Source organism: Cryptomeria japonica, chromosome 5, assembly GCF_030272615.1.
Source record: "Cryptomeria japonica chromosome 5, Sugi_1.0, whole genome shotgun sequence".
Lineage (NCBI taxonomy): Eukaryota > Viridiplantae > Streptophyta > Pinopsida > Cupressales > Cupressaceae > Cryptomeria > Cryptomeria japonica.
In genome coordinates this window covers 243,018,481-243,035,791 of record NC_081409.1, presented here as the reverse complement: position 1 = coordinate 243,035,791, position 17,311 = coordinate 243,018,481, and the positions used below count along the sequence as shown (strand labels likewise).

The following is a 17,311-nucleotide window of genomic DNA, read 5'->3' as shown; positions in this document are numbered from 1 at the left end:
GTATATACTTGGATGATGTTGGAACTATATGTGCAACCAAGGACTCTCTAAGATACCTATTGGTTGCATAAAGGGAAATAACAATTAACTAGAGCATAAACAACAGTGCAACGAGAAATATGCATGTACAACAATTGTTGTGGGTGATTTTCAAGTTAGCTTAGTAGTGGTTCCAAGTAAATAGTGTTATAACTAGGTTGCAACCCTGACTTACAATCCAAATATCATCTCTAATTATCAAGTTTATTAACAAATTGACTGAACTAATTAAGCATAGAAAGAAATCTACATAAATAATAAATATAGTCTATTTAATGTAAGACAAATGAAACTAACTGTGAGAGGATTACACTATCTCAAGTGACCCTTGCTCGAGGTGGGTGTAACCTCAAATCACAAGATAACTCTTAACTAAATACACTATCAATAATTCACTTCATTAATCTTTGATCAGTGCATAAAAACAACAGTAGTAATTCTCTAATTACTCTTAAATATAAGAAAAATATAATATATATCACATATATAAGAAGAAGATCTTCCAACTTTGGCATAGCTAAATTGCTATACATAGTCTATGAGAGTGGACTAATTACTTCTCAAAATCTACAAAAAACATGTGTCAATCCTCCCTAATGTTGAGGTTGACTTATTCAAATAAGAAATTGAAAACATTAACTAGGTTAATAGGATTCCTAATCCAATTTTGACTCTTGTTCAAAATGGTTAATGACAAAATAAGAATGCGTGAGAATTCGTGCATGCAAATCAATGTATCGTAACTCCATCATCCTATGAGTTCTTACAATTCCCTTGTACATTTTTTCTGTGAGACAAAGTTAGCAAATCTTCACAACAGTCACATTCTCGTCGATATCCTTCAGAATTTTTCCATACGAGTAATAGGGGCACTTTTTGATTTGGCTATGGACTAACTACTAATCCTTAGGCTGCAGGTTAGTTTATTAGAGCAAAAAATTGTCTGTATTAACATCATTTACAACATATTGACACCATATGAACCAAAAATACACATAGCATGGTTCAGGATATAGCCTTAAACATATAGTACTCTTATAAAAGTGGGTATAAAACAAATAAAATAGTGCTAATTGCAAGACTCGTCAGCCTCCCTAACTACACCTTTTTTAGTCCTCAAGCAAACCAAGGCCTAAGATTATACCTCAACACATCAAGTCTATATTCTATAGACTCATTAACGCCTACACCCCATGTCATGTAAAAACCCTTGTCTTTTGTGTTTCGCTCCCACAACTCTCTTTCCTTAATCAAGTATGCCACCTTCCTCCCTAACTAGTGTGGGAATGAATACTAGAGGTGTGTAGGACGAAACATGAGTGGAAGCCATGAATCTTGGTGTATGTTGAAGCCTTGATGTACCTATCTTCTCTTAATTCCAAGGTAATGTAGTTGTAAAGGGAGTGGGGTTCTTTTCTTTTAAGCTCGAGAGTCATCTTGCTCCATCTATTTTGACAGTATACCATTGTCGTTCCCTTTCTAAATTTGGCCATTAATATTATAAACCTATTACGGTCCTCATTTCTGCACTGATTAATCTTCTCAATTTGGATATTGAAAGTAAATTTATTGCAAGTCCTAGAATATGTAAAACATTATTGAGAGTTTTAATATTTCAATCACTAAAATGCAACTTTCCCTTTCCCTTACCAACGATATTCACCTTATATTCACCAAGGAAAACATCTCCTCCATCGTATTCTTTGTATGTGGAAAACCACTCCTTGCAAGGATTAAAGTGGTAGGAGAAACCTGAGTCAATAAGTCAAGCCTCATTATTAATTGTGTTAGTTGAAATTAAAAAAAAAGCACTTTACTTAGCTCTTTCTGGGGATTTTGAGTATCCTTGACATTTATCCCTCTCTTAATCCCCTTTAGGCCCTTTCTCTTTGGACCTACCCCATACATTCAAGTCATATTGGAAGACAACATTCACATAATTTCTCCTCATCTCTTTTGAAAGAAGTATTGCAATGATGTTGTCCATCTTTGGCTCTGCATCACCACTAGTTATGGCAACAATTCGACTTTCCCAAGATTCCAGAAAAGTATAAAGAAACAACAGACACTTATCTTCATCTTCTAAATGAACATATGCTAATGCAAGCTAGATTATAATAAAGTTAAATGTATTTAAATGATTTGTAATTGAATCACCATCTTTTGACTTTAATGAATACAACCATTTTTTGAGATATAATTTATTCAAAAAACTTTTAATTTGATAAATATCACCTATCTTCTTCCACAACTTGTATGCAAAGTCTTCTATGGAGACATACAAGAGAAAAAAATTATAAGACACAATCAAATGGTTCCCACACCTTCTTGTCCAATTTCTTCCAATCTTCGTATAGCATTGTAGATGAATTTGTTTCTTGTGAAATTGGCAACCATTGATGTCTCCTTTTTAAGAGATTCTCCATATTCAATTTCCATAGTTTGTAGCTAATACCATTGTATTTATCAATATATTGGTGAGAGGTGGTGTCCATGGTTTATAATCCTTTTCATAAATATGCAAAACTCACAAAACAAAAGCTCCTACTATATTAAAAAACCTTCAACACTTAAACAAATGTATCCCCTCTAGATAGAACCATAAGCTCTGATATCAAACGTTGAAAACAAGGTAAAGAAAAACTATAATATTAACTTATGCAAGTGATTACAAATCTCAAAATAAAATTACCAAAACAAATTTATAAATGTGATGAAGAAAGATACAATATTAACTTATGCAAGTGATTGCAAATCTGAAAATAAGATTGTCGAATCAGATTTAAAAATGTGATTGCGCATTCAACAATAGTATAAAAAATAGCAAAGAAAATGAGATGACAAATTTATGTGGAGAAACCCTTTTGAAAAAAAAAACACCACGTGAGAAAGAGGGAAAGTATATTATTAATCTTAAAAAATGAGATTTGCATAATAATACACTTCAATTCACTTCTCTAATCAACCAGTCAACACTTTGAAACCTACAAATGGATAACATACAACTACTATGCCATAGCTCCGATTTAAAAAAACTTGTGGGAAAGAAAACCACTATGGCAACTCAAATAAGAGGCAAAAAAGAAAAACCACTCACAAAAAACCCGCACCTAGGATAATGAGCAGTTAATAGACACAAGAAAATATTAATTTCATTCACATGGCTTCTGACACGAGTGCCTAACTCACAATAAGATCTCAACTCCCTAATGCTCTTTAACTATTTGATGGCACATTAAGGGTCAAACAAACACCTCCCAAATTTGGGTGCCCAAAGAATGACCTTTCATCTTCCAAAAGTGGAACCATAAGTAAGATGTTTATCTATTGTGTTGTGTAACTCCCACAGACACATGTTCATCTCTTTGAAATGCAATTACAATTTGTCATAAGAAATAAATATTAAATGTTTCCTCTAATATCCCTGAAAACACTTTCCAAGGAATGTGGATACATATGAATGACACATGAATGGAAGGTTAGTACCACCAATCCTAACAAATTCTTTAGGCATGATTTTCATGATGTCTATGAAAGATTTTCTCCTAGCTTTTAGTAGCTTGATACTGCTCACAACCCCCTTATTTGTGATTTTGGTTATCTTTATCCTCTTCAAGAAGCCTTTAATTTTGCATCCATTAGTTCTAGAGACTCGTTAGTATATGATCCTCTTTACTGCATGGAGCTTTATCCTTCATCTAAATTAGCTTTGCAATGTTCTTTATCCTTTTGGCTCTAACTCGAAAAGCTTAAGTCCTTGTGAGCAGTTCATGATTATATTCAATGATATCAGTAGTTTACTATTAGACATAGATGTCACAGTGGACCACCCTCTTTGTCTATCCTTTCCCCTTTTTGGAGGTTTCTCTTGACTATAGCCACAATATCATCCGATGAGGTGCATCAAGCATCGATCTTTGATAGCATATGATGGTGTAGTTTCCTTCACATAATCTTCTCCATGTGCAACTAGGTACAACCCTATGGTGGACCTCACTTTAGTTTACCTCAATCTATCTCAATAAAATCATTGATTTCAATATGTTGGCACCTCTCTATTTGCATCAACTATTAATTTGAAGCTTAATGTGCTTCTCTTATCAAATGAAGCTAGACTCTTTTAAGGATCTTCACACATAATTTGTCTCCCTATTGGTGATGCTAGCATTATTCATCCTTTCTCAAAGTGTGTTTGATTCATCTAGGTCAATTGATATCAACCTAATGTGGCATCTCCCACCTCATGTTCAACATGCACTTCCCCACTATTATTGGTCATTGATTGAAAGTTCCACCTAATATTCATTATGACCAACTAATATTTATTCCTTACCAAATTTCATAGAACCTCTATATTCAAAGATAATAGATGGTGCACATAGGCATAATAAACCGCCACAACTGTAGTTGTTTTCAATGGGACTTTCTAAACATCCATGTGTGCTTTATCTCATCTATTGATCTAGTATCATTTGAAGATTAATTAACATATATTATAATTATTTTGACACTATTCCCTTCTCTCTTCTTATTCTCCATTCTTTGTAATTTCTATTAGGTCCCTTTTGTTGTATTTTGCACAAAGGCTTTCCATGATTATATAATTATTGGCCACCCCCTCATGTAAATATCTTTTGGCTTTCTAATATACAATCATTTTAAAAATTTTAAAATTAAAATTTTTAATTTTTTTATACTAAAGAGTTAATTGGTTGCTATCTACCAGCTTATAATGATTGTGTGCATGTTTTAGCACTTTTGTTCTCTACAACTCATCTCAAAGAGCTCCTCCTAACTTGATACCATTAACATATACATGCTTGTATACTTATGCACCCCAAACTAAAGTTGATCTTATTTGTTTAGATCCAAATGCTCACTTGCCATATATGTTAGTTAGTGTCATTCTACATGCAAGTAGGTTTGCATAATGTAACTTGGGGTAGCCCTACCATTGGCATATGTTTATTCATAAAGGAGAGTTGGTTGTGTGCTGCAAAGAAAGATAGTTAGTCATCCTTCTTTGGTGTTCATTCACCCACTATTATCCTCCTTCTATCATAATTCCTTCTAGCAATTAGTTAGGATAAGCTAGTTGCTAGAAAAGTTTTTAGTTCTGCATCATTTGCAGTAGTAGCACATGTTTACTTAGTTTAGTAGTAGATGTAGAATAGAAGAGGAAGTCAACCCACTTTAGAAGTTTCTACATGATTATTCATAAGTAATTGTTGATGTGTTATTTCTCTATTACGTTGAAGCTTCTTAGGTATCATCATGAACAATATACATAATTCATATTTTCGTGTATCTTGTATTTAATTGTGGTTGTCACTTTACCATTCACATATTCAAAAAGGTTAGAGTCCATGCTTGTCTATAAACTTAAAGATCCCTTTTTTTCTTCTCTTTGTGAAAACTTTCCCTACAACTCTAATAGTTGAACATTGATTTTCTTTCCCTAAAAAAACCTCATTATTACGCCAAGAGGCGTATTATACTCACATAATGGATTGATAGATATCTATCAATAAAAACTACCTATGATTAAAATTGACACCTATCTTTAATTACTATTAGTTTTACTATTACTTTTTTTTAATAAATTAATGCCTGGTAAACTTTTTAATGTGATTGGTGGCGCTGGCATGACATGCCCTCCGACTCCACATGAACTGCTTTTGACTCAGAGCTATGAACCAGTGAGGCCACAAACGGGGAACCTCATCCCCACACTTCACTTGTTCAAACTTGCAAGCACAACAACCCAACAAAGACACAAGGCTTGCAAGCATAGTGACCCAACAGGGGTTTGGACCTTGGTGGCCACTTCACCAATGAAGAGTTTTAACCGCAACACTACACATTCGAAGACAATTTTACTATTACTTTTACTTTCAATTTTTTGTTTAATACAAAAATTGCATGGTAAATTTGAAACAATCCAAAAACTCTTAGTCATTGAGTATTGATACAAGAAAAAAGATGAAGTATAAATGATGTCCACTAATTATGACTTGTAGCACACAAATATGAATTGTTCTTGTATTAGACATCTAAATAGAGGTTGGCATCGTTTTGAATAATTGTTTTCTTAGATTATTCAATTGTAATTGAATTGGAGTTGTTGTGGAAGTTACACTTCAAATAAAATAAGATTCAATTTATTTTAAAAAATTAAATATTTAAATTTTTCATTTTAGTTATATATATAGAGAGAGAAATTAAAAACATGTTTGGTGGATTTTATTTCAAATAAAATAAAATAATAATATAAAAATTAAATTAAACGACTTAAATTAAATTAAATTAAATTAAATTAAATTAAATTAAATTAAATTAAATTAAATTAAATTAAATTAAATGACTTAAAATAAATTAAATTTAATAATCAAAAGTAAATTAAAATAATCTAAATTAGATTTAATAAGTTAAATGAAAATAAATTTAATAACTTAAATTAAAATAAATTAAATAATTTAAATTAAAATAAATCAAATAAATTTAATTTAATTAAATAATTTAAATGAAATTAAAATAACTTAAATGAAACTAGATTAAATAACTAAGTTAAGTGCAATCATTTTCATTAACAACCACTCTCAATTTTCATAATAGACTTTGAAGATATGTATTTTCAGTGGCCTCCCAATAACTAATTTTTCTTTAATTTCTTTCATGCATAATAAATTAAAGTGTAGTATTGTTCGTTTAATATTTAGTTTTATTTGAATATGGATTAAATATGTAATGCATGGTTGTACTTAGTCCTTGTAGTTATAATAAGACTTTCCAAATTAAATATTTTAATTTTAATTTTAGTAATATATTTTATTAAATTAAATTAATTGACTTAAATGAAAATAAATTAAATAATTTAAATAATATATATTCTTAGAATTATGTAGTTTCTTTCATGCATAATAAATTGCATGTGTAAGTACAAGTTAGAATCAATTTAATATTTAGTTTTATTCATATAGATCTATTATGTACAAGTTAGAATCAATTTGATATAAAATTCTTATTTTTTAATTTTAATATAAAATATGAAATATTAAAAAAAAAGAGAGATTGCATGTTTTACTTTTCAAAAAAGCAAGTAAGTACATACATACATATCTATCTTTAAAAGAAAGTAAATGTTCACTTCAAAATTCAAACAAATGCAACCATTGCAATGCATATATTTATGACTTTATTGTTTAGTAGTTTACTTAGTATGTCATTTTTTTGTAATTCTAAGATTCTTATACTTAAAAAATAAAATAAAATAAATATTTTTAGCTTTTCCCATTGTGGGGTCATCCCCGATTCTTATACTTATTTACTATACATATTTTCATAACCAAAGTTTTGAGTACTATATGTATTTGTGCTCCCCAAACTTAAACCCTTGGTCCTTCGTTAGGAAACTTTATAAAACTATGCATTTTGTTTTTCAAAAAATTGGGTTGATCAAATGAAAGGAAAAACCAAAATGCCAGTTTGACTTGGCATACCTTAACCACCAAGTGTCATTTAATCATAATTACTTGTGTGTTATCAATGTTTGATACTTATGTGGTTAGTATAACACAAGTTGTGATACTCCTATGCCACCAAATATAGATAGAAATTATCAATAAGTTAGATCCAAACTACAACTCAATGATATCTTCATGGCACCTATTTGGTGACATCTTATACACTATATCCTAAAATAAGTATGAAAACCAATAGATCAATTGATGCACTTCATTCTATTTTGCTAGCTTCTCTGTATTTACTACTTACCATACAATGCAAACCCTATATGGAATTGTAGTGAAACATATCAGACAATTAGCAACTTCTTTACCCTTTTGTGCATTGGGTTCTATTTATTTCTACCAAGTTCTTGTCATATAATCAACTATTGTCCTTTCCCACAATTTAAGAAGAGCTCATTAAGACTAATCCACCCATTGTCTTGCAACCACTACACCCTTAAAACAACATCAACCCCTCCCAAGGATACAACATCATTATCTGTCCTCCATTGCTATTACACCAACCCCCATCCACCAGACAATATGTCTAATTGAAAATTATTAAATTGATAAAATCTCTTCTTTAGTTTTATTAAAAATAGAGAAGTGGAGACAAAAACCATATAAGAAATACTCCAAACAATCTATTCAAGCAATTCACTTCAAACTCATTCATTACTAACAAACTCTTTACTATTATTTATGAATATTAATTTTTTTTCTAATTTGATATTGAGTATCTTTACTTAGATTTTTCAAAAATATAAGTATGCTAGTTTTCAATTATTTCACTTTTCAATTATAATCACTTAAATCTTAACACTTCATTTCAATCTAGATATAAATTTAATACAATTAGACTATTATTTTTCTCATAGATATCTCTTAAGACCAATTTTTAAATATATTTTCCTACACGATTAACTTAGTAATTGTTTGTGTTTAAAAGCCATCCTAAAAATTTATTTAACTTTGAAAATTTAATATTATTAATTGAAAAACCATACTATTCTATTGTTGATGGTTCCTACACTGTTAATTTAATAATTGTTTATATTTAAACTGCGTCCTAATAGTTTATTTTAACTTTCAAAATTTAATATTATTAATTAAAAATACCATATCATTTGATTGTTGACACAACAATTAAAGCATATATTTGCTTTTCTTAAATAAAATATATTTGCTGGTGTAACTCTTCACGACACATCTCTTTCCAAATTTTTCTTTAAAATTGGATGAAACTTTTAAAGTAGGAATTAAATTTACAGAGAGTTCGACTGCAATTAATTTAAATAAGTAAATTATTTTTTCTTCCTCGTAAACCACGTCTTCGCTGTAGTTTTAAATTCAATTAAAATGATAAGGCTTATAATTTATGTTGCAGGCGAACCTAATATACGTACCCTAAAAGCCATGCGCGTAAGGTGAGGAGAACCCGCGACGTCTGGGGCCCTCAAATTTTCTGTTTTACATTTATTATTGTGAACGAACAAATCAATTTTTTTTGTTTTAGGTACTGGAAAGGCTGGCATTGAATTTGCTGATATGTATTGATGCTGCATTTGCAACCTCTTTTGGTTGAAGAAATTGATCGCTTACTTTGAAGACTACCAAACGGTACGTTTTGTTGGGAGGCTGCGCTTTTCTTCTTAAAATTAAGGTTTTTGCTGTTTAGTGTTTGGAATGTAGTCAGAAAATGTGTTGGCGGGAAAAGAGTTTCCGATGAAAATTTGGCAAATTTGAAGAGGGAAGAATTTGTCGAGCAGATCTATGGAAGAAGACTTTGCCGTATTATTCGAGCTTTGAGAAGACCAGGGAAAACCTAGGATCATTCTATTGCCTTTGGTTTAAAAAAAGGGATAGTAAATCTTCTTTTGTTGTTGTGGAAGTCGTTCTTGCAAGCTCTGGAGTTTATATAGGAAGGCCTGTGAAGGGAAGTCCTGTGAGCGGGAAAACTGGTATTATTAAGGAGTAGGAAGTAGATTGTCTTCAGGGGAGAAGAAGGCGTTGTCATTTTTGCTCTGTTGAAGCTCAAAAAGAAGTTGGGGTTTTTCTTTGTATTAGCTTAGTTAAAATTCAGAACAAAGATATGGTTTGCTATTTGCTTGTTTGAAGCTCAAAGAGAAGTTAGGATTTGATATTTGCTGGTTCGGAGCCTCTCAAAGGGAAATACATGTTTTATTATTTGCTTATGTAAAGCTCAAACGAAAGGTAGGGCTTGCATTTGTGGTTATTTAGTGAAGTTGCATGTAAGAGCGTTGGAATTTTCAAAGAAAAGGAAAAGAAGAAAGAATATATTTTTCACTGAAAAACCGGCATCTTTTGAGGATGAGATTGATTCAGGGAAGAAGAGTTAAGTGTGAAATTTGTCTATTTAAAGGTCCGAGGAAATAGCGAAGCATGAGCGTTTTTTGTGGTTACTTAGTAAAGCCGTGTTTGAGAGCTCTGGAGTTATCAAAGAAAAGGTAAGAATGAAGAGCTTTCAGTGAAAAATTGACATTCTTTGAGAACTAGATCATTTACAGAAAAGAAGAGTTTACTTGCAAATTTAAAGTTAAAAGGAAAAGTTACGGTTTGTTTTTGTTGTTGTTTAGTGAAGTTGTACTCTGAAAATCCGGACTTTGACAATGAAAATGTGATACGGAAGAAATTCATTGGAAACTGTCCTTATTTAAGAAGGAAGAGATCGATAATTTACAGGGAAGAAAGAGTTTGGCGTAACTTTTGTTTGTTTAAGGAAGGCTAGGGTTCACATTTGCGGTTATCTCTTGATTTTGCATTTGTAACCGTTGAAGTTGTCAAAAGAAACACAAGGAGAAAAGAGTTTTCAGTGAAAAGCGTTATTCTTCAAAGAGGATGAAATAGGATCATTCAGAGTGAAGGAAGAATTGGTACAACCATTGTTTGTTTCAGCTTTAGATAAGGGAGGCTTAAAGTCACATTTGCAAGCTCTTCAATTTCCGAAGATAACATGGGAAGGTTATTTCTTTTGATGAAAAATTCGTAATCATTAAAACAGAAGAAGAATTTACAGTAAATTATGCCTCGCTAGAGATGAAGGTAAAGCTATGGTTTATTTCGCCGGTTATTTATGAATTTGCATCTTTTAAAGTGGGATGGGAAGGGTTTCTGATAATGAACTTGCAGTCTGAGGAAGAAAATTGGTAGCCGACACAGGACAAGAGTTTACTGTAGATTTCACCTATCCAGAGATAAGAGGGAAAGCTAGGGTTCTTTATTCATGGTAATAATTGAAGTTGCTGTTTGAGCTCTTGAATAAAAGACCATGTACTGAGGAAGGAGTTTTGTTCACTTAATGGCTATCTTTAAAAGGGAAGAAGTTGGTCACGTATAGAGAAGAAGAGTTTACTGTAAATTTTATCAGTTAAAAATTTGAGGGAAAGTTGGGGTTTGTTCATGCAGTTATTTAGTAAAATCTACACTTGCAAGCTCTTGCATCTTCAAGGGAAACCTACGAAGGTAAGGTTTTCAAATGAAGGAAAATTATCAATGGCACAGCATCAGCAAAATAAAGTTCGTTTACAGCTGCGGATGTCATCTGTTTCACTTTTGTGTGTATCAATGCTGGCTGTGTTGGCTCTGTTATCGATTTTCATGGGGCCCTTGCTTGATCTTGACCAGTTTCCACACCCCTCTTTAGTGCATCGCCGTTCATTAACACTGGTAAGCCATTATTTAACTGTTTTGCATCAAAGTATTTGCCACTGCACAGGATTTGAAACAGTGACTACCATAATGTTGTTTATTAAGGTTAACCAAACAAACGAGTACTGCATTTAATCTTATTAGATTTTCACTGAATTTTTGTTTTAGGGTTATATTGGATATATGTCTAGGGTCATTTCTACGTGTAGTCAAAATTAGATGTGTACTATCTTATTTATTGTTATGTTTTTGTGTGGTCAGTTCATTTTTTAAAAGTTTTATATGATGGGTAAAGAAACATTTGTTGGTTTTTCTTTGGTAGGTATTCAATGCAAATTTTGAAATGTAATTCCTTTTTGTTTGGTAAAATACACTACTTTGAACCAGAAGAATGCTACAATCAATTTGATGCATTATGTTATGCATTTTTAGTCATTAACATGTCTGTTTAAGGATTCGAGCTGTGATCTTTCATTAAAAAGGCTATTGATTTTTAGTTTCTTACTTGATCTTATCCCAACTTACATGGTCAATGCTTATATCGGTAAACTTGAACTTGTTAGAAGTCTGGGCAGATCAATTAAAGTATGGAATTTAAAATCTTTTATGTTTAGCGAATTTTAAAATTGTTTTCTTTTTTGGTAAGGGTATCTGGAGAATTTACAGGCCTAAGTTCTGCCTTAGGAAATGCCCTATGCCAGCTCTCCTTACCGCAACTGGAGCTGTGGATTGAATCAACCTTAGGATCTAACCCAAGACTTAAACCTTTACTCACTGGTTGGTCTGGCTGTAATGTACCCTATTATGACTTAACTCAATTTGCCCTAGAGTTCCTAAATGAGGTATTGATTATGTTTGGGAAATGTAAATTGTCAACTTAATATCTTGATTTAGAGCATGCAATCACGTTAGTTATCAAAAGATGAATAAACAAATAATCCAACAATGTTACAAATAGAATTCTAATCATCATTATAATATTCATAATGTGCATGTGGGATTCCCTTAAGGCTTAACCCAATAACTCCTCCACACTATGAAGCACTATAGGAGATCATACAAGGCGCCTTGAGCCTATCCATCAAGCTTCCAGCCTCCCAGCCCCACCTGGGGTTAGTCAACTCGAATGGAGCATTATGCTACTTGCATTCCTCATATGCACATATCTCTCCTCCATAATGGGACAGCAGATTGGCTGAAGCTTTAAAGGAATCTTCATTATCATTAATTATGCATATCTATATATATTAGAAGCCATAGATTATCTGCATATATTCCTATTTCCTATTAAATGGAAAACAAGATAATAAATCAGCCAGATCAGGATTCTTTGCATTCTTCCTCATACCAAGCACTGATCATAGTCTGCTGACTTTCTTAATATCTCTGAAACTAGTTCTGTCTTTATATCTCGTTTGTCTTTCTATATTTGCATTTGATGTTTGATGATGATTTGATCTCTTCAATATAAACATCAGATTCACACTTATTCCAATTCTTGATCCCTTTTGGATCTGCACATAAACCTCTTTTAAAATCTGCCCTTAAAATCTGATAAATATCTGCTCTTAACTCTGCCTTTTTATAGGAAAGATATTTGATATTTTTTCCTTGAAAAACCTCTTTGCATCCTCTATTTATATCTAATAATGCACCCTTTCATCAAATGATGTAACCCTCCAAAAGATGTTGGCCTCAAGCAGAATAAAATATTCTATTTTATTTTCATTTAAAAACACCAAAAAGAGGCACCAAACAGCTGCAGGTCGGCCAGCATAGAGAATTAATATTCTTCAGAAAAAAGGTTTCTCTTGTAGTCGGCTAAGGGTGGTTGGTCACATCAGCAATTACTATATTTTATTTGAAATTCCCTATAAGGGGCGACTGATCCAAAGTCGGCCAGGAAGAGCATTGTAGCAACTGATCCAAAGTAAGCCAGGAAGAGTATAATAAGGATACAATACATGATTCTCACAAGGTTAGCCGGCAGTTACAATTAAATCAGTCTTGCAATCTGTTTTCAAACTTCACAAAATTTTAATTATTTTATTTTTATTCTGTCATATTTTAATTATATCATTAACATTTAATATTAAATCTTATTTCAAAATGGGGACATTACACTGACCCGATGGACAATTTCCAATTTGTTTATGATATTATATTATTTATAAGATTACTCAATTGAAAGTTAGTATCACTATCCATTAACACCTTTCTTTGAGCCTTATGTAATCCCCCAAGGTACTCCATAATGTAGAGAGGTTGCTAGGGGAAGTGTTATTGAATCCCTCATACATATTATGTAACTTACGATGGTGGTTAGGAATCTCTTAAACAAATTGTTAATTATATGATTTCCAGTTTTTCACGGATATTAGAATGACACTAACCTGGTTGCAGGCCTTAAATCAAGACCCAAAGTTGGCAATGCCATTTCTTTAATATACTTCATATCCCATTTAGTGATTTTAGGGCAAAATAAAGTAATATCCCAATAGGGGACATTACACAGATTCTAGGGGCAGGGGATAAGTCCCCAGGGAGCATAGGAAAATGGTAAACACAATGCTTTAACCTTTTAATTGCCCCAAAGAAGTGACTGAATTTTCCTAAAGGTCAAAGTTGTTCTTCATGGCTTGCCCTTTCACTCAAAGATGACTGTGCTTGGTACATGGATAGTTCTCAACCCTCACAGCCCCTTTTAAACACCTTCAGCTCCTCACAACAACCTCTTAAGGACATCGAATAACATATATTCCTTATGCCAAGGATAGAGTTTGACCAACAGAATGAATGTCAAATCGCCTTAAAACCCTCTCTCAATAGAGACATTCCCGACAAATATAATTTCCATGCCCAAATAAACTCACTTTCATGCCAATAATGGAGGAAGTATTATGCCCAACAAGAAGTTTGCCCAACATTTATAATTCTCACACCAGTCATAAAATTTCATGCCCAGCTGCAATCACCAGCTATAATGCAACTCGTGGCCCACTAATGAAGTCGCCTAGGAGGAATGTCATTCATGTCTAGGAATATGACTTTTCCTATGCCCAACAAAGTAACCTCTCCGTGCCACCAAAATAGGACCCATGTGCTTGGCAACTAAGAACCTCACATCCTTTTCTTGCATTGATCTCGATAGACAACCAAAATGATCAACTTTAATCCAAAAATTGGAGAAACAATAATTTTTCATTCGCTTGCAAACCTCTGGAAAATTTCAGATTATTATCAAAACTTCAATCGTTAAACACTTGCATGAAACCAGTGTGATTTCACTTGCAATCTGACTAAGATTGATGTCTCACCATTGAAACTAATTTCCTTCGTTGCTCTGCTTAAAAGTTTCTAGGCTCACAAAAAAACTAAAACCCAACATATTCAAATAAGCTCCAAAATCACTTTTTATAATTTCCCATAGAACTTTCCCAAAGGTACTTTTAATTTCCTCCTTAAGATATATCATTTAAGTCGCTTTTATAAAGTCATCATATTTGCCCTTTAAAATACTTAAGGTCACTTTATTAAACAAATTAAAAATGTTTTGGACAATTTTATTCAATAAATAAATTTTTTCCCTAACAAAGCCCAAAATTAGCCTATGGGAATAAAGTAGGCTAAAAGGGACACTTCCGACTACTCAACAGAAGGGGATGTTATAGAGGGACCTTTTGTCCTTGTCCCCATGCCCATAATTGTGGAAAAGCCTTGGGGATTTGTCCTTGGGGTACATTGGCTCTTTCCCAAACAAGATTTTGCAACAATAGAAATATCCAAGTCAATCCGCTTTAGGTCTACATCCCACATCTTCATCGTACCTTCCATGTATTCATTATCTTTGCGAGTAAGAAGGTGTAAGTTGGAAGGCATGTAAATCAACACTTCTGTTGTATTGCTATTTGGTTGCACTTCATTGAGTGAGTGGAGTTTGTACTCCAATTCAGTTTAGATGAAGAGGAATCATCATCCTATTGAAGCAAAGTGACAAAGTTGGAGTTATTAAATTAATAATTTGTATGTCAAATTTCAAATTTGAAAATAGGAGTTTTTAAAATGAAAAAATTCAAATTTAGCAAGCATGGTAAACATCAATAAGCTTACTTGTGATAATATTTTGATTGTAAGAGTCTAGAGTTGTGGCAATTAATGGCCTTTGAGGTACCATTAAGAGTGAGTATCCTTCCTATACCCATCACGAAGAGCAAAGACCCTTTGACTAGGCTACAAAGTTAGCAAACTCACTTATAACTACATCCTCCACATTAGGATTAGGGAAGAGTTTAGTTAGTGCTTTCTTATACTCTTTGATGAGTTTTGCATCACGATATGGTGGTGCCCTTGTTGCATGGCAAAGATTTCTTCATTGTTATATTTGGGAGTCAATGTATAGGCAAGAAGATGGAGTGGGGTGGTCATTTTGTTCCATTTTTTAACACCAATTGATTGTACCTCTTTGGAGAAAGTTTTTTCATGATCTTCTCTTTTTCATTTATGTTGGAATTCATCTTTTCAATTATTGAGTCAACACCATTGGAAATCTCTCCTTAGAAGCTATTCCACGCGATCCCACCAAGTGTCATCTAGGATCATTTGCTTTACATTAGCTGCCCTCTCAATATTGGATTGCCTCCATATGGACCAAGATTGATTGATGATCTTGCTAGAAAGTGCCTCTTGCAGCTTCACGATCATCTCAAAATGATTGTGTTTGATGCAAATTTGGTTTTAACAACCTATTTGAAAATGAAAAACTAAAAAATCAAAATCAAAGAAGAATGCTTACTTCAATTTAAAGAAATACTTTGCCCATGTGAAACATAAAGTTTAAAAAGTGCATTGTTTCAATTACCTTTAGTAACTTCAATTGCGAGAATGCTTTGGCAATGGCTTGTGACATGTGGTTGTTTGTGATGAACATTTGAATCTCTTTGGTCTCATTTATTTTCGTGCCCACCTTTTGTGGCATGAGGTTGAGCCAGTGGAGAATACAAGGTGTCCAAAATATATGCGAGAATTGTCTATCAACCAACATACCAGCCTTGTAATGTCCCCTTTTGGGATTGCCCTGAATCTTGCCCTTGTAAATATCAAAGTCTGCTAATTTTCGCCCTTATTAATTCTGATATTAGATATTGATCCATCGACTTTCTTTTCTTCTTTGATCTTATGGATGGTTCCTCCAATTCCCCCTTCTCAATTGAATGAATCTCTTCTTTATATCTTCATTTGTGGGAAGTCACACCTCTTCATAAGAAATGAGTCATTACTCTTCATTGCTGCCTTTTGAGAATAATAAATTATTCTTCAAATTGATCTCCCTTGGATGTCCTCCTCAAATGAGACTTTCTCCTTTTCATATCCTCCAATGCGAGGGAGAGGTCACACCTCTTCATCATGTATGCCCCTTTGGCAAGAGACACACCCTTTCCACCATTAGCACCCTTCAAAAGAGTGCAACTCTTCATTATTTCTGCCTTTTGAAAGGAATACAACCTTTGTCATTCAGATCTGCACTTCTGATTCTTGAAATTATCCCCTCAAATGAGGGAGAGGTCACACCTCTTCATCATGTATGCCCCTTTGGCAAGAGACACACCCTTTCCACCATTAGCACCCTTCGAAAGAGTGCAATTCTTCATTATTTCTGCCTTTTGAAAGGAACACAACCTTTCTCATTCAGATCTGCACATCTGATTCTTGAAATTATCCCCTCAAATGAGGTTCTCTTCTCCCTTTTATAGCTCATGTTTGAGGGAGTCACAACTTTTTATTTCATGTCTTTGACCATTCAGTAACATAATTAAAATTTAATTATATTTAATTGTATTCTTTTATATTTTAATTTTAATCTTATTATTATCATTTATCATTAAATTGTATTTCAAAGTGGGGACATTACACACTTTGCAGTTCCTTGCATTGTTAGTTATGACTTGGAAAACATTTTGAGGGCCTACTTCTTGATTGTACTGTATAGTAATGTTAGCAATAAATTGTGCATCCTTCTGTTGCCCCACATAATCCATGACTTCCAAAACATTGTTCCTTTGGGCATGCTGCAATCACATTGATTTATGGCCTACTTT

General features: G+C 32.8%; 1 protein-coding gene across 3 annotated transcripts in view; it reads left to right on the top strand.

The window, feature by feature from the left end:
- The first annotated feature begins 8,915 nt into the window (after positions 1-8,915).
- Positions 8,916-17,311, top strand: part of LOC131028827 (O-fucosyltransferase 29) — a 42,207-nt gene continuing 33,811 nt past the window's right edge. For 2 of the 3 annotated variants that reach the window (XM_057959178.2, XM_057959176.2), the window contains exon 1: positions 8,916-11,234. In XM_057959178.2, the coding sequence (XP_057815161.2) occupies positions 10,968-11,234 (267 nt within the window). In that variant the 5' untranslated portion in view covers positions 8,916-10,967. The remainder of the gene's footprint in view (positions 11,235-17,311) is intronic. The other variant, XM_057959177.2, reaches the window with a different exon arrangement.